This window comes from Zalophus californianus, chromosome 11, assembly GCF_009762305.2.
Source record: "Zalophus californianus isolate mZalCal1 chromosome 11, mZalCal1.pri.v2, whole genome shotgun sequence".
NCBI lineage: Eukaryota > Metazoa > Chordata > Mammalia > Carnivora > Otariidae > Zalophus > Zalophus californianus.
In genome coordinates, this window is record NC_045605.1 from 109,704,223 (window position 1) to 109,723,113 (window position 18,891).

General features: G+C 60.8%; 2 protein-coding genes across 3 annotated transcripts in view; one reads left to right on the top strand and one right to left on the bottom strand.

The window, feature by feature from the left end:
- On the top strand, nucleotides 1-12,033 carry CCND1 (cyclin D1). Its single transcript, XM_027578897.2, has 5 exons — nucleotides 1-429; nucleotides 1,978-2,193; nucleotides 2,731-2,890; nucleotides 6,860-7,008; nucleotides 9,691-12,033. Exons 1-5 carry the CDS (start codon nucleotides 232-234, stop codon nucleotides 9,853-9,855), a joined length of 888 nt encoding a protein of 295 aa, XP_027434698.1. The 5' UTR covers nucleotides 1-231; the 3' UTR covers nucleotides 9,856-12,033.
- The window catches only part of LTO1 (LTO1 maturation factor of ABCE1), a 17,252-nt gene continuing 9,393 nt past the window's right edge, over nucleotides 11,033-18,891 (bottom strand). Inside the window, exons 4-5 of one of the 2 annotated variants that reach the window (XR_003517375.1) lie at nucleotides 12,790-13,010; nucleotides 11,033-11,161 (exon numbers count right to left, since the gene is read on the bottom strand). Coding sequence is in view for 1 of the 2 variants with exons in the window: in XM_027578904.2 (XP_027434705.1) it covers nucleotides 12,890-13,010 (121 nt within the window). In the remaining variant the exon portion in view is untranslated. Of the gene's footprint in view, nucleotides 11,162-12,362; nucleotides 13,011-18,891 lie in introns of those variants that run through there. The other variant, XM_027578904.2, reaches the window with a different exon arrangement.

Sequence of the window (18,891 nt, forward strand, 5' to 3'; positions counted from 1 at the left end):
TCTGCTTAACAACAGTAACGTCACACGGACTACAGGGGAGTTTTGTTGGAAGTTGCAAAGTCCTGGAGCCTCCAGAGGGCTGTCGGCGCAGTAGCAGCGAGCAGCAGCGTCCGCGCGCTCCGGCGAGGGGCAGACGAGCTCGAGGGAGCGCGGGGTAGCGGGAGCTAGAGCCGAGCGCGCACCGACCCGGGACCCGCCGCCGTCCCCAGGCCGCTCAGTAGAGCCCCAGCCATGGCACACCAACTCTTATGCTGCGAGGTGGAGACCATCCGCCGGGCGTACCCCGATGCCAACCTCCTCAACGACCGGGTGCTGCGGGCCATGCTCAAGGCGGAGGAGACCTGCGCACCCTCCGTGTCCTACTTCAAGTGTGTGCAGAAGGAGATCCTGCCGTCCATGCGGAAGATCGTGGCCACCTGGATGCTGGAGGTGCGGGGCTTCGGGCGGCTCTCTTAGGGCTTTTCCTGCAACTTGTTGCCCAAACCCACATTTCTTTGCCGCTCGTCTCCCTCCCTTCTCTCCCACCCCAACTTTGAAGTTTGCCGGGGTGCTGCTAGGAATCGCATTTTCAAAATATATAGATATTGTGGGTATTTTTTGAACGAAAAAGGGGTGGGGGTGGGGTCGTTTGAAATTCCCTATCCTGGCGGGGTTAGTGGGGGGGGGGAGCGGTCGGGGAGAGGACCCTTCGGGGAAAGCCAGTTGCCAGGGGCACCCCAGTTGGCTCGAGGGTGCGGGCCGGCGGCCTGGGCGCCCTTTGTGGCCCCCGCCTGCGCCCGAACCCCGCTGCGCCTCCTCTCCGGCTGCACTGCCGCGAGCCGCCTGCTCCAGGGGGAGGGGGCATAGATTTGATTTTTAAATTAATATCCATGGACACGTATGCAAGGGCCGCTCGTGCCAGTATTATGCGCCATCTTTGTTCTTTTATTGCAAAGCAAAAGTGTTTATTAATAATTGGGGGCAGGGTGGGGGCGGGGAGCGGCCGGCGAGGCGCTGGGGCCGCCGCGAGGGGCCGAGCGGCCGCCGGGAACCGGAGGGAGGGGCGCGGGGACGGAGCGCGGGCAGCTTGGGGGGGACCCCGCTCGGGAAGAGGGGCCCCTTTGTTCAAGCTGCAAGTCCCGGGGCGCCCCGCACGGCCAGCCTGGGCCGGAGAGCACGCCGAGCTGCAAGGTCGCGTGGCCCCCAAGACGCTGGGGATTGACCCTGGTTTGCAGGGGTCTCAGCTTGGGGGACCTTTCTGGAACGAGCCGGCGGCCCGGGGCACACTTTCAGGCCTTCAGCGGGCGCCCGGGGAGCCCGCAGATATTTTAAAATAATTTTTGAAAGTACGGCGTGGTGCCCTTGCGAGAGGGAAACGGCGCCCGCGCCCAGGGGGAAGGGGGGTGCCCCGAGTTTGAATTCCTGGGGCTCTCCCCAGAGCTTGCAACGAGCTCTCGACCCCCGGCCTGGGTAAAGGGCCGCCCGAGGGTCATTTTCAGGGGTTTTTTATGTACCCAGTTATTTTTTTTATATTTTTAAATATTTTTTGAAAAGATGACGTCTGGGGAAATGCGGCGCGGCGGCCTGGGACGCCACCTTTGTGTCTCGCAGGCGCTGTGAGCGCGGCGCCCAGCCCCGCGGCCCGCCCCGCGGCCCCGCACCCCATTTGGGGCGAGCCCCGGCCCGGCGGGCCCCGGAGCACCCACACGGGCCGGGGTCCCCGGGGCGGGCAGCCCGCGCGCGGCGCACGCTGCCAGCCGTGCCCACTCCTGCCCCCACCGTGCCAGCCTCCCGGGGACTTTCCCTTTCAGTTTCGGGGTGGGTGGGCATTGGGGACATGCGGGGGAGGGGGCGCGGCAGCGGGTGCTTCTGCCGCCCCCCACGCCCGACCCCGCCGCGCGCTCGGGACCCGCCGCCCGGGCGCGAGCAGGGGTGGGGGGCGCGGGGTCTCAGCGGAGGGGCCCGGCGGCGTCGGTCACGGTCCCCGTGCCCTGGCAGGTCTGCGAGGAGCAGAAGTGCGAGGAGGAGGTCTTCCCGCTGGCCATGAACTACCTGGACCGCTTCCTGTCGCTGGAGCCGGTGAAAAAGAGCCGCCTGCAGCTGCTGGGGGCCACCTGCATGTTCGTGGCCTCGAAGATGAAGGAGACCATCCCCCTGACGGCCGAGAAGCTGTGCATCTACACTGACAACTCCATCCGGCCTGACGAGCTGCTGGTAACCTGGGACCCCCACCGCCCACCGACGCCCTTTGAGCCCCAGGACCCCGGGGGTGGGGGAGGTGCTGAGGACGGGCGGCCCCCTGCAGGCCGCCGGCACACCCCACGCCCCGAGGACCGGCGGCCACACCGGCGGGGCCCTTCTCGAGGAGCGGGCGGGACCCCCGCCGCCCCCCATCCCCAGCGCGCCCCACCACACACTGTCGCTCGGACTCCCACCCCGTCTGCGCCCCTAGCGCGGCCGAAAAGTGGGCGGCGCGCGCCCTCTAGCGACAGCTGCGGGGGCAGCCCGCGCTGCTTACAAGGGTTTGCTTTTCAGGTGCGGGTCTCTTTTGTCCCCGCTTGGGAACCAACCCTTGGCCTCTTCTACGACATCCTCTTTTAGGACTTCTTTTGGGGTGGCATGCTGTCTTCCATTTCCCGGACCCCCAGTATGCCCTATCCCTTCTCTTCTGGGCCGTGTCCCACCGAGTGGGGGGGGGCCGGAGCTGCCCCCCTGCACCTCACTTTATGCTGGCTCACCCCGCTTCCACAGCAAATGGAGCTGTTCCTGGTGAACAAACTTAAGTGGAACCTGGCCGCGATGACCCCGCATGATTTCATCGAGCACTTCCTCTCTAAGATGCCTGTGGCGGAAGAGAACAGACAGATCATCCGCAAGCACGCACAGACCTTCGTCGCCCTCTGTGCCACAGGTAGGGCGGCTGGGTCCTGCTGGTCCCCCACCCCGGGCTCCATGGGTGCCCCTTGACCCTGGTGGGGGAGCATCTTACCCTTTGCCTCGGTTTCCCCGTCTGAAGAGCTGGGCCCCAGGCCCCTCCTGCTCTCGGAGGTGCTCCTCTTCCCTTGGACTGAGTTCTGGGGCTGGGTGTGGGGGGGGTGTCCCTTTCTGGGTCAGGCAGCTGAGGCTGGCCACAGCCACCATACAGTACCTTGGGGATGGGGGTGGGTGGTCCGCCAGGCTGTGGCCACTCCACGCTGAAAGGGGTTTACCTTGGCTGCCCAGCCTGCCTTCCTCACTCCGGTCCTTCTCCCCGCCCCCCCCCACCAGTCCTTCCCCATGTCCTCAAGGGGCCCCCTGCTGGCCTCTCCCGGGCTGGGCCACCTGCCAGGGGCGCCTACAGGGGTGGGGAGCGACGGCCCGCAGTGCCTGCACCACGTGCTCTGGGCGGCCGGCAGCAGCCCTTGTGCGGGGGCGGCCAGTAGAGGAGCTTGGCCGCCTGAGGCCCCGCCAAGGGGTGTCTCAGGCCGGCGCAGCTCAGCTGAGTCCTGGGAGGGGCTTCAGAGCAGCCTGGGGTTGGGCTGCTGCGGTTGGCAGCAGGGGGCCAGCCCTCCCTCCCCCTGGCAGGGCTCTGGATGGTCCCTGGAGGCCCCTCCCTGACACCGCCCTGGCCCCAGCCCCTGGGCAGCGAGCGTTTCAGCCCTCGTCGCAGACACCCACATACACATGCCCTGTGTCGCCCCCCATTTCCCCCAGCCCTAACCCTGACACCCTGTGACCTCCTCGTCTCTCCCTCCGATCGCATGGGCAGGGCCCAGGAGATGTGGAGAACCCTGCCTGGGGACCCACGCCCTCATCCCAGCCAGCTCTGCAGTGGGTCACCTCTGCCCCTGGTCAGGCCTCAGCTGTCATGTGTGTTTGGGGCTCACTGTGGGCAACCGGAGGGCCACACGGCATCCAAGGGCGAAGTTGGCGTCTATCACTCCCTTCCCACAAGCGGTAGAACCCCTAGTCTGGCATCTCCTGGCACCCTCCTGATGTCGGGGTGCTCCGATGGCTGCTATTTCTGGGTCAGGCGAGCGTCGGAAAGATTCTGCCGGCTCCCCCATCCTCCGCCTCCTGCTCAAGGCATGACCCTCTCCTCCGATCCCTTCCAAGTGAGAGGAGTAGGGGGACACGGTGGGCCTGGATGGATCTGAGGGGTGGCAGCTCTGGCCCCGGGGCGGGGAGCCTCCCACTGGCCATGCCCTCGGCCTCCAGGGGCCAGCCCGGCAAGCAGGCAGGGAGGCATTCTCTGGCTGGGGCGCCTCGGAAGAGAGAGGCCTCTGGAGACTTCCAGGCAGCCTTTTATGGAGCTAAAAGTGGTTCAGAGAAACAGCAGAGTTTCCTGGAGATAATGCAAGGAACGGTTCTTGCACACCCTCCCCCCCCCCAGGATGGCGGGGGCGGTCGGGAGCTCCCCCTCCCCCAGAACCCCAGAGAAGCGGGGTGTGTAGCGGCGTGCAGTGCCTGGCAGTGCGGGGAGCAGGCCTGGCACAGAGGCCGTAAATGGGCTTCGGCGCTGACTTCCCAGCTGCCACGGGTCGGTGTGCCTGAGTGCCGGGCGGGCCTCTGTCTGAGACTGGGCCCGGCAAGCACCCCCCGTCTGCAGGCTGCAGCCTGCGCCCAAAGGCCTGGGCCTCCCTGGAGGGAAGATGGGGGGATGGCTGGCAGGGCCCCACAGGGAACAGGAGGAGGAGAGGGTCACCCGCACCCCCAGGGCCCTCAGAATCCTCGCCTGCACGGTTCAAATATACCTAAGACTCAGCGTACCCTTGGTCACAAGGGGGCCTCTCACTTTTGAGTGACGTGATGGCAGCTCAGAAACAGGTTGGCAGAGACGGTAGTGAGGTGGAGGCATGAGCAAAAACCCCGGAAGATATTTTTGTCCTCCACAGAGCAAGGGTCCCGCTTGATGGTGCCGGGGCGGGGGGTGTTCAAACTGGGTCTCCCACGCAAGTGCACACATCCCCCATACCAGGGTTGGGTTTTGCTCTTCTGTGAATGTGTATATACATCCGTGTACACTGGAGCTTTTCGGGGTGCTGCAGTGGGTTAAGTAAGCAAATGACCGGGGCTGGTGGGAAGCTGACCAATCATCAAAGCTAGTGAGTAGGTCTTAGCGAGGGTCAGCGATGGCCCCAGTGTTTCCTCCAGCCGCGGCCCCAGGCTCTCAGCACTAGGCAGAGTGGAAGCAAGTGTTGAAGCTTTGGGGATGCAGTGGGGTTTCTCCTCATCTACACGTGTAAGCCTGCACTGTGCACACGCACATACACGCACACACAGTCATCTACACGTGTAAGCCTGTACCACGCACACACACATACACACGCACACACAGTCATCTACACGTGTAAGCCTGCACCACGCACACGCACATACACACGCACAGTCATCTACACGTGTAAGCCCTGCACCGCGCACACGCACGTACACACGCACACACATCTACACGTGTAAGCCTGCACCACGCACACGCACATACACACGCACACACAGTCATCTACACGTGTAAGCCTGCACCACGCACACGCACATACACACGCACACACAGTCATCTACACGTGTAAGCCCTGCACACGCGCACGCACACACACCCTTCTTGGGGAGGCGGGCTTCGGAAGCGAGCCTGCCACCACTACACCATCCCTCTCAGTCTCAAGGTCCAGCCAAACTGTTGTTGGGACGGCAGCAATTTCTGTTTGCAACCCTGATGTGTCTCAACGAAAAGCTTGTCATTCGTGGCTCCCGGCTCATAGACTGGGTGGCACTGCTCTTTCATTTAAAGAGGGAAAGAGGTGGCTGCCTCTTGAGGGATTTCTCTTTCACGGCGCCTGGCAGTGGGCTCTCTCACTCCTCCGGGGTGGCTGCCCTTCCCCCCAGCCCCCTGCCTGGCCACACTCCTTCGGCCAGGCCTGCGGTCTGCTCCCCGGACGTAGCCTCCGCTGTGCTACTGGGGAGGCACCCCCGGGCCCACGAGGCCCCTCCCGCTCCGCTCACCCAGCCTGGTCCTGGCCCTCCATGCGCTGAAGAGGGGACTGACGAAAGGGCTGACAAAGGTACCACATCGGTGCCCCCCCGCCATCGAGATGCAGAAATCAGCGACCTCCCCGACCGAGAATTCCTCACTGGGTACCACAGAATGGCAGCCCACAGGCCCCATGTGGCCACTTACACATCCTTCCCGCTTCCCCACCTTTTCATGACAAGTGCGGGAGGTGCTGGGGCTCAGCCCGGGAACAAAGGCAGGAGTCCCCCCCCCCCCATCTGAGCTGTGCCTCAGGGCAGAGGGGAGGGCGTGCCAGTGACTGGCAGGTGAGGTAGTGAGGAGACACTACCCTCGCTGGTCCCAGGAGGAAGATACAGTGGGGGTAAGCATCCCATGCCACGATGGGGAGGGCCGTCCCGTGCGCACTCCTGGAGGGCCGCCCTGAGGGACAGCGAGACCCGTGTGCCCTCCCAGAGTGCAGACCTGACGGGCTGCCCCCGGTCCCTGCGGCCCGGCAGCACGTCTTGTCCCTTGTAGTCTGTCACCTTTTTAAATTTTTGTGACTAAGCAACACGCTGCCAAGGCTCAAGTACAGCAATGTCCCTCGTCCCTTCCCCAGAGGCCTTTGTGGTTTGTTGCTGCCAATGGCGGTTTCCTCAGTTTGCTTTTTTTGTTTTCAAGTGAACGTCACAAGCTCGAGTCAGGTGAACCCCAGGCCTGGCTTCTGCTGTCCGGGGCCGGGTGGGGCCGGGAGCCGCAGCACCTCCTCACCGGCCCTCAGAATCCACGGCCCAGGCCAGCCGTCGGCGGGGACGCGCCCTGATGTGGAGCTGGTGCTTGGGATTGCCGGGATCGCAGGTCCTGTGGGGGGCCCCCAGCTCACGGCCCCCTTGCCTCTCTCCCTCTCTGCCGCAGACGTGAAGTTCATTTCCAACCCGCCCTCCATGGTGGCAGCTGGGAGCGTGGTGGCCGCCGTGCAAGGCCTGCACCTGGGGAGTTCCAGCAGCTTCCTGTCCTACCCCCGCCTCACTCGGTTCCTCTCCAAAGTGATTAAGTGTGACGCGGTAAGTGACTGAGTGCACTGCCCCCGTGCTAGCTTGGCTTCTATCCTTCTCTTCTGCTAGAAACTTCTAGTACCTGGGGGCCCAAAGCTGCAAATTCACTGATGGGAAATGCCGTGGCTCGTGCCAAGGCCCCCAGAGATGATGGGGGGGACCATGTGGGGGAGGGGCCAGGTGCCGTGTTCAGAGGCATGGGACCAGGGCCCAGGCTCATAGGGTGTGAGCCTCACCCCACTCTCCCGGGGCTCCTTTGGAAGGAGAAGCATCTCCCAGAACTTGTGGGTGGGCCAGGAGGGTCCTCAGGCTTCTGGCGCCCCCGGGGCTCCCAGGAGCAGGCGGGAGCCATACAGCCCTCCCGGGGAGCCGTCCAGGAAGAGGGGCCACAAGGCAGGCCCGTCAATGATCCGTGCCCTAATGGCATGTGGAGTTGGGGCCCAGTTGGGCTTTGTCTGGGCCACAATGCGGATGGCTCGTAAATGGGGGCTTGAAAAGGCTTCTGTGAGGTCTGCAGACACAACAATGGCCCGTGGAGACAACCTCATGTTTTACGGCCCCTTTGAGAGGCTGCGGCCTTCGGGGCCCCGAGCCGGGGCCGGTTGTGTCTTCCTTCTTCAAAACGCCATTGTTGGATTCCCGATTCCTTTCTTGTCTTAGAGGAAGAATGGAAATCACAGTTATGGGGGTTTGTGGCCTTTGCCAGATTAGACCAGCGAGGTGGGCGGGTCAGCCCTCAGCCTCCGCTGGTGTGCCGAGTGGGAGCGAGTGACCGCCCTGACCCCGGTCCAGCTCGGGCTCGGGCTCGGGCTGCCTTCTGGTGGTCCGCCCTCGAGGGCCCCGGAGGCCCTGTAGGTCCTAGCAGCTGCTGCCTCACGGCACCATGGACGAAAGGAAAGCCGGGCTGTGGGCAGAAGCCTGCCCGCCCCCTCCCCGTCCCCTGCCCAGCGCTGCCGGCTGCCTGGAGGGGACATTCTTGCTTCTCTCCCTGCTGGGAGCAGGCTGTCCCTGGAGCGGGGGGCTCCCCTCTCAGTCTCCGTGCTTACTGGGCCTCCTGGAGCGATGGGGTGTCCTGGCCGGCGTCACCCTGTGGCTCACCCTTGGCAAGGGAGACACACCACAGTCTGGGCACAGAGCTGCAGATCGGAACCAGGATCGCAGCTGAGGGGCGGGGAAATCAGCTGAGACTGAGATTCGCTAGTCCGGTTACCCGGCGACCAACGCAGCACAGCCCAGACACAGAAAAGCCTGGGCCCCGGAGCCCTACGTGTCCTCGGGCCGCAAGCTGCGTCCGCCCTTCCCCAGAGCCGCCGCGGTCGCTGTCGTGGCTCTTCCCGGGCTAAGGCTGCAGGTCTCAGTGGCCATGAGGAAGAAGTTAGGGCCATGCAGCCGGGGGGAGTCCCTTCCTACACCCCTCCGCCACACAGCCCCCCATCCCGAGTGCCCAGGGGCAGGAACACCAACACCCCCTAAGAGCTGCCTGCCGAGAGCCACTGCAGGTGGGCAGGTGGGCGGGCGCCGCCGGGCCTCGGGGGTGGGACTGGGGGGCTGTGCTGGGGGTTGGGGAAGCTATCAGGAGTCCTTCGTTCCACACCAGGCCTTCTGGGCCTCAGTTTCCTCATCTGTAAAGCTGGCTAAGGGAAGGGGTGGGGTAGGAAGGCCCTCCATGTGAAAACGTAGAGCTCTGCAAACATGGCCGAGCCCCAGGGACTCACTCGGAAGCCTTGCTGGCCTGGATACACTCCTTTTAGGCAGTGAACACCCGTTTCCAGCCCCACCTGGTTGGGAGCTCAGCGGCACCTTCCCCAGGTGCGCCCATGGTTCCCTGTTCCTATGGGAAAGGCACAGGTCTGTTTTCCAAGCTGGCCTGGAGACTCTACCTCGTTCTAGAATAGAAGCCCAGTGTGGCATCCCAGGAGTTAGGACGGGCCACCTGACACCGGCACCTCCGAGCTGCCGGGAGCTTTGCTCCCGTGAGACCAGGGGAGGCCCCTGGACTCCCAAGATTCATCTTGGGCATTGAGACCTCGGGGAGGGCGCCGGGCCAGGCCAGTGCGTTCTCCCAGGGTGCAGGCCAATCGGGCGAGGACGGAGGGGGACAAAGGGTCCGCCCCCCCCCCCCCAGGCCACCCAGCGTTCATTCTCAGTCATGCACAGCCTAACCCTTTTGACGGCCATTCATCACGGAAGGCTGGGTTCACCGCGAGGGCTGACATGGCAGAGGTTAAGTCCGAAAAGCAGGGCTCAGGGGGCCTCCCTGGCCTGGATCAAATGGCACCGAATTCGCTGAGGGCAGCGGCGGGGCCGGTGGGAACAGCGAGCCGGGATCAGAAGCTGGCAGAGGAATTCTAGCGGGGGCTCGGGCCCCGGGGGCCTCAGGGCAAGTTAGGGAGACACCGGGCGAGAGCCCAAGGGTGTCCTGATGCACGGAAGATGGCCTGCGTGGGGCCTTTGGTCCTAAGTAGGTGTGTGTGCTTCTCCAGCGGGGGGAGCAGTAGGTGGCCAAGCGGGGAGCCCATGCTGGTCGGTCCTGGGGTTTGGGCAGTGGCTCCACATTGTCCTTCACCCGATTTGGGGGAAGCAGTGCTTTAGATGAGCCTCGCTTTCCCTAAAATGGACCAAGTGCTGGTGTTTGGGGGAGGGCCCAGCCGGCAGGCTCCATCTGAGGACCCCTGTCTCCCCTCCGGCCAGGACTGTCTCCGGGCGTGCCAGGAGCAGATCGAAGCCCTGCTGGAGTCCAGCCTGCGCCAGGCCCAGCAGCAGAGCCTGGACCCCAAGGCGGCGGAGGAGGAGGAGGAGGAGGAGGAGGCCGACCTGGCCTGCACGCCCACCGATGTGCGAGATGTGAACATTTGAGGGCGCGCGCATGCGCGGGAGGGGCCGGCCCCAGGTGCTCCCCTGACAGGACCGTGTTCCTTGCCAGGACCGGTCACCACCAGAAGGGAAAGCTTTCCTTCTCCTTTACTGTCGGTTTGTTTCCTTTGCTCTTTCCTCCCTTCCGTCTCTGACTTAAGCAAAAGAAGAAAAACTGCCCTTAAAAAAAAAAAAAAAAAAAAAGGAGAGAAAAAAGAAATAGTATTTGCATAACCCTGAGCTGGGGGGTGGGGGGAGGTTTGCTACAAAAATAGAGGATCTTATACCCCATAATCAACTAGATTGTATATGGATGTGTTTGTGTCTCTGTGTTGTTAAGGATAGGCATTAACACAAGGAACGAGTCTGCAGGGGAGGATTAGATTGGATTACGTGTTTAAAACAAAACGGAAAAAAAAAAAAGCATAAAAACATTTTAAAAACTAGAAAAAAGCCAACCAGCCATTTTTGGAGTAGAAGAGGATTTTTAGGTAGCAAACGCGCTCGTGTGCCGTCCCCGAGGAGCACGGCTTTAAGGTGGTCCTAGGTACCCTGCATCTCGCTTGCTCGTGCATGTAGTCACTTTATCAGTCCTTTGCGCGTTTTATTCTATTCCGTAGATAGGTGTGTAACCTCTTCACCTGTCCGTGGCTGATGTAAGCTCAGTTAGCGTAGCATAGAGCTCAGCGTGGTCGCATGCTGGCCCTCTTTCCGCCCGCGGCCCGACCCGGAGCGGGTGGCCAGGGCCCCGGCTGGTGGCACAGTGGACACGGAAAACCAGCTCCGACTCCCGGCCCGCGCTGCTGGTAAAGAGAACCCGCCGTAGCGACGTAATATATTCTATTTTTATAATCTTCCTATTTTTGTAGTTGCCTGTTGATGAGATGCTGGTTTTTCACCCCCACAGACCCGCAGCCTGCTCACATCCAGGTGAAATCCACAGCTCCTTTTTTTTTTCTTTTTTCCTTCTCAATATTCTAGAACCATTCCATTTCAAAGCACTTTCAATCCAGTGGTTATAGGGAATCTCTCTTGTTTCTGTTGTGTGTGGAGGGCGGGTGGGGGGGCAGTTTCTTAATGGAATGGTTTGGGAATATTCACGTCCTTGTGTGCAGACAGGATGGCGAGGCAAGTGCATGTCACTTAAGGAGTTAGCGGAAGGGGATGTTCTTGAAGGCGAGCTTCCGGTCAAGAAGTGCATTCTTAGATTGCCAGGATGATGCATTCCTTTCTCTGTAGAGCAGTGGAAGTTCGGGAGTCCTTGGTGCCAACTGGTGTTTGAAAGCGTAGGGGGCCTTTAAAGGTTGACCTAGAGAACGCGTAGTTTAAGGGTTAGGAAGGTTTTTAAACACTAAAATATATAATTTATAGTTAAGGCTAAAAAGAATATTTATTGCAGAGGATTGCAGAGGATGTTCGTAAGGCCAGTATGATTTATAAAGTAATGCAATCTCCCCTTGATTTACACCCACCCACACCCACCCACACACATACACACACACCCACATACACACACACATACCCACACACACACACACACACCTACACACACACACACACACACACCCCACACACACATACACACACACACACACACATTTTTTGCCTTTGATGTTGCAGGTTTCATACAGTTTGTCAAAGTTAGGTCCTTTTTCATAGGAGAGAGGAAAAGATCCTGAGGAACAACACAGAGAGCATGGATTTGGCTGATTCAGCCCGTCTTGGTGGTGTTCCAATGGGAACCCCATCTGAGAGGCCTCGGAGTTCCACAGAAGGTTAGGGTGCCCAAAAACAAGTCCAGCCCCAACATACTGTCCCCTTTTGAAAAAATTTTAGCAACCAGTAGACAATTTGCACATCTTGGCTGTGTACCTTTTCGGAATGACTACGTAGGGAGAGTCGAAGGCGGCGAGAGCACAGGGCTGGTGCTTGGCAGGGGACGCAGGGGGGCGTGTGGGCGTGCGGAGGGCCGACGGCGGGACCAAGCGGCGGGCAGGCTGCGGCTCAGTTTCCCGATTCGCTGCTACCGATGACTTCCCGGCACAGTTTGGAAACCGATTCACATTGCTTTTCTGTATCTCTTTCACATTGTTTTGCTGCTATTGGAAGATCAGTTTTTTTGTTTTTGTTTTACAATGTCATATACTGCCATGTTCTAGTTTTAATTTTCTCATAGAAAAATGTACTAAGGATGCCTTTTTTTTGTAGATTTTTTTTTTTATGTGATCAGTTTTGACTTAATGTGATTTACTGCTCTATTCCAAAAAGGTTCCTGTTTCACGATACCTCATGCTTCTCTTAGCCATGTGTAGACCAGGCGGTCAGGCTCCTTCTGACCCGCGGCCTCCTGCTCCCCAGGACACGTGGACCGGGATCGCGAAACGGGCCTGGTGGGGTGGGCTCCGGGCCGCGAGCGAGCACGCAGCCTGGCGCCCCTGGGGCCGCGACCGCTTCCTTCTCCCTGCGCCTGTAACCCTGGGCTGTCCACCCGACTGGGGCGTGCCACCGTCCTAGTTTCTACAGCTGTATTGTTCTTTACGTGTAGCTATGAAAGTTGCATTATTATATTATTATTATGGTAACAAGTGTGTCGTCACGTGCCACCACGGTGCTGTGCTGCAGGACTCGGTCACTCGGGATGAGCGGAATCACTTCTGGACTTGGTGAAAGTTCCGGGTGCTGCATCTGTCGTTATGTACTAGTGTTCTGTTGGTTCTCCTCATTGCAGCATAATGCTAATTTAAAAAAGACTCCAGATCTCAGTGAAGCCAGCTAACAGTGCTGTGTGCCCGAGTTGCCCAGCACGCTGCCGAACCAAAAGGATTTGCACCACGGGCGGCCCCTGCCCCCAGCTGGGTCAGCCTGGGTGCTCCCTGGCCATTGGCAGGCCCTGGCCCCGCCCCGCCCCGCCCCTGCAGGAACACTGCTTCTGCTTACCTCATCCGTTCTGGCTGCGGCATCTCTGTCTGAACCAAACGGGGTCCTTGAGGGACGGTCTGTCCTCGTGGGGGGGTGGGGGGGTGAACATTGTGTGTGCTCAAAGGCCAAAGGCCGGTGGCAGGTCTGGGGAGCACAGCGGAGTCTGTCCTGTGACCAGCAAGTCTGCGAGGGTCTCTGGTGGGTGGGCGCTTTTGGTCTGTGTGTGTTTTGGTTGCACACTGTGGCACAGACATGTAACCGGCACGTTTCCAGCAGAAAACAAAAGACAAACGTGAAAAGTCTAGAAATAAAATTGGTAAAACCCCAGTACGGTGCCTGCCTGTTTCCTGGGGCGCGGGGTGGAGGAACAGGGCCCGAGCTGCTGGGTCCTGGGCCGGGGGGATGGCAGGCAGCCGGGGGTGCCCGCTTTGGCACTGCCGATGTTTGGGGCCAGATCCTCCTCTGTCGCGGGGAGCTGTCCTGTGCGCTGCGAGGCATTGAGCCACACCCCTGGCCTCCACCCACCAGATGACAGGACTGTCTCTGGTTGTTTCACTGTCACTGAAAATGACTCCTGACTTTGCCAGAGGTCCCCTGGGATACAGAGGGAGTATGTGATGCTCTTGGCTTCGAGGAAATGGGGGGAAGGGCTGGGAAGAGGTCAGGACGCCTTGCAGAGGCGGCTCCCACCACCTGAGTGGCAAGATCAGGATGGGCTCCCAGCCCACGTCTCCCCAGCAGCCCCCCCGCCCCCCGGCTATTTGCAGATAAGAAAATAAACAAGCCAGCTCTCCCTAACCCTCTGGCGCAAACTTGCTGTTTGCTCTTGGTGAATCACGGTCCCGGTCCCCGAGGCACCCCCAGCCTGGGGAGGACAGCAGAGCGCATGTTTGGGCTTCAGTCCGGTGGCCTTTCACACGGACCCAGTGACCTGGGAGACCTAGTGGACACCTGTGACGTCCGCCTCGGCTTCAGATGCACGTGGCCGGCCTCGTTTCCAGCCCAAGGTGGGGAGTGGACAGGGAAGGCAGCAGCAGGCCTCAGGGCCGGCTCCAAGGGGCCTGGGCCTCTTCCCAGAGTCTGGGGTCCCCAGGGTGTCTTCACCCCGCCCCACCCCGGGCTGTCGGGTGGTGAGTGCTCAGAAGGGAAGCCAGGTCACATGCCAAGGATATCACTCCTTGTCAGGTCAATTCGCTGGGGCCTTTATGAAGCTCCTGCTGTATACAGCCCTGCTCCACAGGGTGCCCCTCCTCCCAGCGGGAAACCTCGGATGGGCTACGCACTGGAGTGCCTGGGAGCAGGGTGGACGCACTCGGACCGGGATTGCTGCTTGCCCCCCAGCAGCCCCACACTGGGCAGGCACGCCGAGCGGGCCTCCGGCCCGGCAGACCAAGGGGCGGTCAGAGCCGGGCGGGCCCCCAGCCCCAGGGGCAGGCCAGGGGTAGCCCGAGGAGCGGTTTCAGGGGAGCAGAGGTAACAATCTCACTGCATCAGGTTCAAGCGGAAATCGGGGCAGGCAAGTGGGGGAGCCAGGCCTGCAGCACTGGTCTGTGGGTTCAGTGGGAAGGCAGAGAGGCATGGGGGGTGGGCAGAGAGCCGGGGCCCCCGTGCGGTGCAGAGGGCAGTGGGGAGTGGGGGGGAGGGCTCTGGAGTCCCCCATGCCCTGCCTCGGGTCTTTCTGGAAGATCCCAGGAAAGGACTCTGTAGGCCTGACCTGGCAAAGCACCCACCCTGTCCCACGGTGGGAGGTCTGGCTGCCCCAGGCAGCTGTGGGAGAAAATAAACAGCCTTTGAGGGACTTCTGGGAGGAAGTCACCCCCTGCTGCCCCTCTCTCAAGCCCAAAAGCCTGTCCTCGCTGGGCCCCACTGCCTCACCTGGGGCCTGCCCTACCTCCCAACCACCTGTGCCCAAACGCTCAGGGGCTTCTAGCTCCTTCCAGCTCCATCTATGGTCCTGAGACCTGAGCCAGCTCTCCCCTTCACCCCTGTCCACCCCCCCCCCGTCTTCCCCCCGACCTCTCCCCTCACCTCCCTTCTCCCTTTCACCCCCGTCTCTCCCCCTCGCTCATGTTCCCCCCATCCTCGGGCTCTCCAGCCCCGAGTCTGCACCCAGGGGACTACGGGCACACCAAACTACTTCCTGCCTCCAGCTCTGTGCCTGAAGTGCCCCCCCGCCCCTCGGGGGCACCCTGCAGGCGTTCCTACCCCTGGCCCTGGCAGGTGGCTCTGGGAGGTCCAGGAATCACGAGAGCTGGGCGTTCCCCACTCTGGGCTATGAACCCTGGAGGACAGGTGCCTTGCTGTTCCTTCTCTGTGGCCCTACTCCCAGCCTGGCAAATGGTAGGTGCTCAGAAGTGGGAACGGGACCAGAATGGAAAGGGCAGCATGCCGGGGCCCACCGGCCAGGCCCAGCTTGCTTTGTGAGCTGTAGAGCGGCAGCCCTGCCTGACCCCGGGTGCGGTGGGCAGATCCCCGTGTCATGAGGACACGGCGCCGAGCTGGAAGGTGAGTCAGATCTGCAGAGGTGGGCACTGCCGGGCTCCTGGGGGCCACGACCACAGCCACCCTGTCAGGTTCCCAGAACTCATCCGAGCCTGTGGCCCCCGGAGCCTCCTGGAAGCCTCGCTGCCTGCACACCTTGGCTCTGCGTTTGGTGGGGGAGAGTCACACCACAGACCACTCCCAACGGCGGGCACCGCAGCATGGGCTCGAGAGGGACACATGTGCCTGGTGGACTGACGGTGTGGGGCGTGCGCCCCGCGCGCCGGACAGGCCTCTGCAGCGCACAGGGCTCTGTCATCCCAGGAATGCCTTTGATCAGGAGTTTATACAGAGGGGGCCGCAGCCCAGGGTTTCTAATCCGTTCCCACAGCCCCCTGGCCCGCTGGCCCCCAGCCCTGAGCCACACTGAGGCCCGGGGCAGACAATAGCCAGCGGACGGTGGGCGGGCAGCTCCGGCCTGGGCCTTGGGGCCCACATCCGGGGCATTGTCACGGCCACTCACAGGGGCATGCAAGGAGGGTGGGGGAGAGGAATGCAGAGCCCTCCTGAGGGCGTTTCAGGCAGCCTTGAGCCTCTCAGAGAAGGTTGGGACCACCAATCCTTCTCCCTTTCGGTATGGGCAGTGGAGACAGGCAGCTGTCTCCGCATGGCCTCCCTCTGAGCGGAGCGTCCCAGTCCCCAACCCCTGGAGCTCTGGCCTTCGTCCAGCTCAGGAGAGTCACAGCCCCTGCTCACCGAGCACAAACAGGGGACCAGGCATTGTGCTCAGGGCTCAACACACAGTCTCCCCCTAAATCCCGAAACCACCTGGTGAGTGGGCCCTGTGTTGTCAGGGCTGCAATCTCTGCCTTCTAGGCCAAGGGCGGGCAGATTCTACAGAAAAGGGTCAGAGCGAGGGGCCAAGGATCTGCTGGCCACAGGCTCTCATCCTGCTCAACTGCGCCCTGGGGCAAAAGCAGCCCCGGACGACGGCAAACGAATGAGCACAGCCGCGAGCCGGTCGGGCCTTGTGTGCCCAAATGGGCAGTGGCTGCACAGGGGCTGAGGGTGGCGGTTTCAGCCTCCTGTGGTAGATGCAGAAACCAGAGCCCAGACGGGACAGTAACTGGGCCAGGATCACGCAGCCAGGAAACTGCCAGGTCCGGGCCCAGGGCCAGATTTGTGTCTAGAGCCTGTCCTCCTATCTGTCGGCGTGGCTGCTTGTCCTTCTGCCCCTCACCGCCCCCCCCACCACCACCATCCCGGCTCGTGCTCTGTCTTGTTTTTCAAATAAATAAATAAAATCTTTAAAAAACGTTATTTTAATTCAATAAATAAATAAGTAAAATGCACGAAGCCTCCACGCGGCTCTTTTCACCCACAGGCCAGTGCATGCACTTGGGGCCCCGCTTTGCCAGGAGGCCCAGCGGGGCGAGGTCAGGTCCACCAATGTCCCAGGCTTCAAGTCAGCAGTCCCCGAAGTCAGGCCGGTGTCTTGGCCGGTGGGCCTGGAGAAGGACAGCCAGGCCCGCTGGCAGCGGGGGTGTGAGGTGACCGTCACGTAGAAAGAAAGCTCACACACATACGTGCATGCAGTACACATACGTGTTTTGGAGGAAAAGACCCAGGGTTGGATCTCGGCCCCGCCACCTTCCGGCTGTGTGTCTTTACCTCTCTACACCTTGATTTTCTCATCTGAAAAATGGGGGTAATTGTGTCTACAAGAACGGAGCCTCGGAGGAGGGCAGGGCATTGTCTGCATCTCGCTTGGACTCTCTGACCTGACCCAGCCCAGAACAGGGGCTCAGTAACCTCAGTTCAGTGAGCGCTTTCAGGGGTGAGGGCTACACGGCCCGAGTGTGTGCATTACTTAGCACGGCGCCCTACAGTCACCACTCAATAAAGGCCAGCATCACCCCATGCGTCATCCAGGTGTGGAAAGAGAGGCCCCAAAACCAGCGGCTCTCCGTGTGGCAGGGCCAAGGCCATACTTCCTTCCCTCTTTGGGCTCACGAAGCAGAGAGTTCTTGTTCTTCGGGCCAGCCCCAATCCCCTGCCTGGTGCTGACCATTCTGCTCTGTGGCTTGGGTGGGAATGACCCCATCCCCAGCTCCAGGACAGGCGCTGACGGGCTCAAACCCAACAGCACATCCGCCCCCCAGGGGTGGGAAGATTGAAGGGTGGCAGGCTCAAGGGTGAATGTGAAATCTAACAGAGCCAACGAGACAGGGAGAGACATTTTCTGAGGCTTCTGAAAAAGACAGCCTTCCCCTCTCCCCCTCAGGACTCCAGGGACCAGTGTGGCTCTTCCACCACCCTGACGGGGCTGCTGTAGGCCACGGGGTGGACTCTGAGCTTGAGGCCAGTCCTGCAGCAGAGCAGAAAGAAGGTACCAGCTCTCTGGACAAACTGCTGGATCAAGCCTCTCCTGAAGGGAGATTCCCCCCTTTTGTTCCAGGAGACAACTGTTGTCCTTCTGTTTAAGTCCATTGATAGGGGCTTCCTGTCGTTTGGTGCTCAAAGATTCTTAACTGTAACAATGTGTATGTGTTTTCTACCTTTTCCAGATTTAACAGTATAATCCCCAATATAAACGATGGGGCTGAGTTCTGGAGGCTGGAAGTCTGAAATCAAGGTGTGGGCAGGGCCACGCTCTCCCAGCCTCCAGTGGCTGCTGGTTAGCACCCCTTCTGGCTTGTAGCTGCATCACTCCCATCTCAGCCCTGCCTGCGCTTCCGCCTTCGCACGGCATCCCCTCCCTGTGTGTCTCCTCTCCTGACGAGAACAGTCACGCTCCCCCACGCAAATACGACCCATCTTAACTTATGCCTGAATCACATCGGCAAAGACCCTACTTCTGAATGAGGTCGCATTCACAGGTACCAGGGGCTACGTCTGCAATATGGCTTTTTTGGGGGGAGGGGGGAACAATTCAACCTGGAACAGGTGAATTTGAGCTCTCAAGCTGGGGGGGGGGTTCAGTGAGCACCCCGCCCTCCCAGGGGCACTCCCCCACAGGGAACAGCAGGTGCTCAGTAAATCCTTGTATAAAAGATGGAACCAACCCATCAATAAGGCTTCAGTGAGCGAGCATTTCCACGGTGCTTGCGCTCCCCAGCACATCATTCTTGAGCAGCAGAAATGAGGTCATGCTTGGGTACCACCCAAGACAGAACCTCTAGCCCCGCCACCCAAGGCCTAGCTGATCTAGCAGGGCCCTAGAGAGACGAGGCCAAAGCGCTGTCTCCGCAGGGCCCCCGAGGGACAGACCAGCAAGGACCTTGATGCCAAGGAAGGAAGATTTTAATCAGAAAGGAGTTAGAAGTCCCCGAAGAGTTAGGAGTGACTTTCCTTCTCGGACAAGGAATCTGCAAAGCCCCAGCTGGGCCACTAAGTCACATGGACTTGGACAAGCCATCCAGCCTTCCGTGGCAGGACCCTCAACTATAGGACTCCGATCCTGTAGGAATTGGACACTGTGCCCACTTGTCTCTGGTCAACCATCCCCGCTTGGTGACTTCAGTTTCCTGAGTCAAAGACCAGCTCCCCACTTCATTCATTCAGGACTGGAATTACTGTAGGAATTAGGAGGACCTCACAGGGTAATTACAGTTTTCGATCTCTCCAAATTACACTGCT

Excerpts from the sequence above, each read along its gene's own strand:
- CCND1 (XM_027578897.2), top strand. The coding sequence starts at position 232 with ATGGCACACCAACTCTTATGCTGCGAGGTGGAGACCATCCGCCGGGCG. Across the intron at positions 430-1,977 it reads TGGCCACCTGGATGCTGGAG|GTCTGCGAGGAGCAGAAGTG; the intron begins GTGCGGGGCTTC and ends GTGCCCTGGCAG. Across the intron at positions 2,891-6,859 it reads CGTCGCCCTCTGTGCCACAG|ACGTGAAGTTCATTTCCAAC; the intron begins GTAGGGCGGCTG and ends TCTCTGCCGCAG.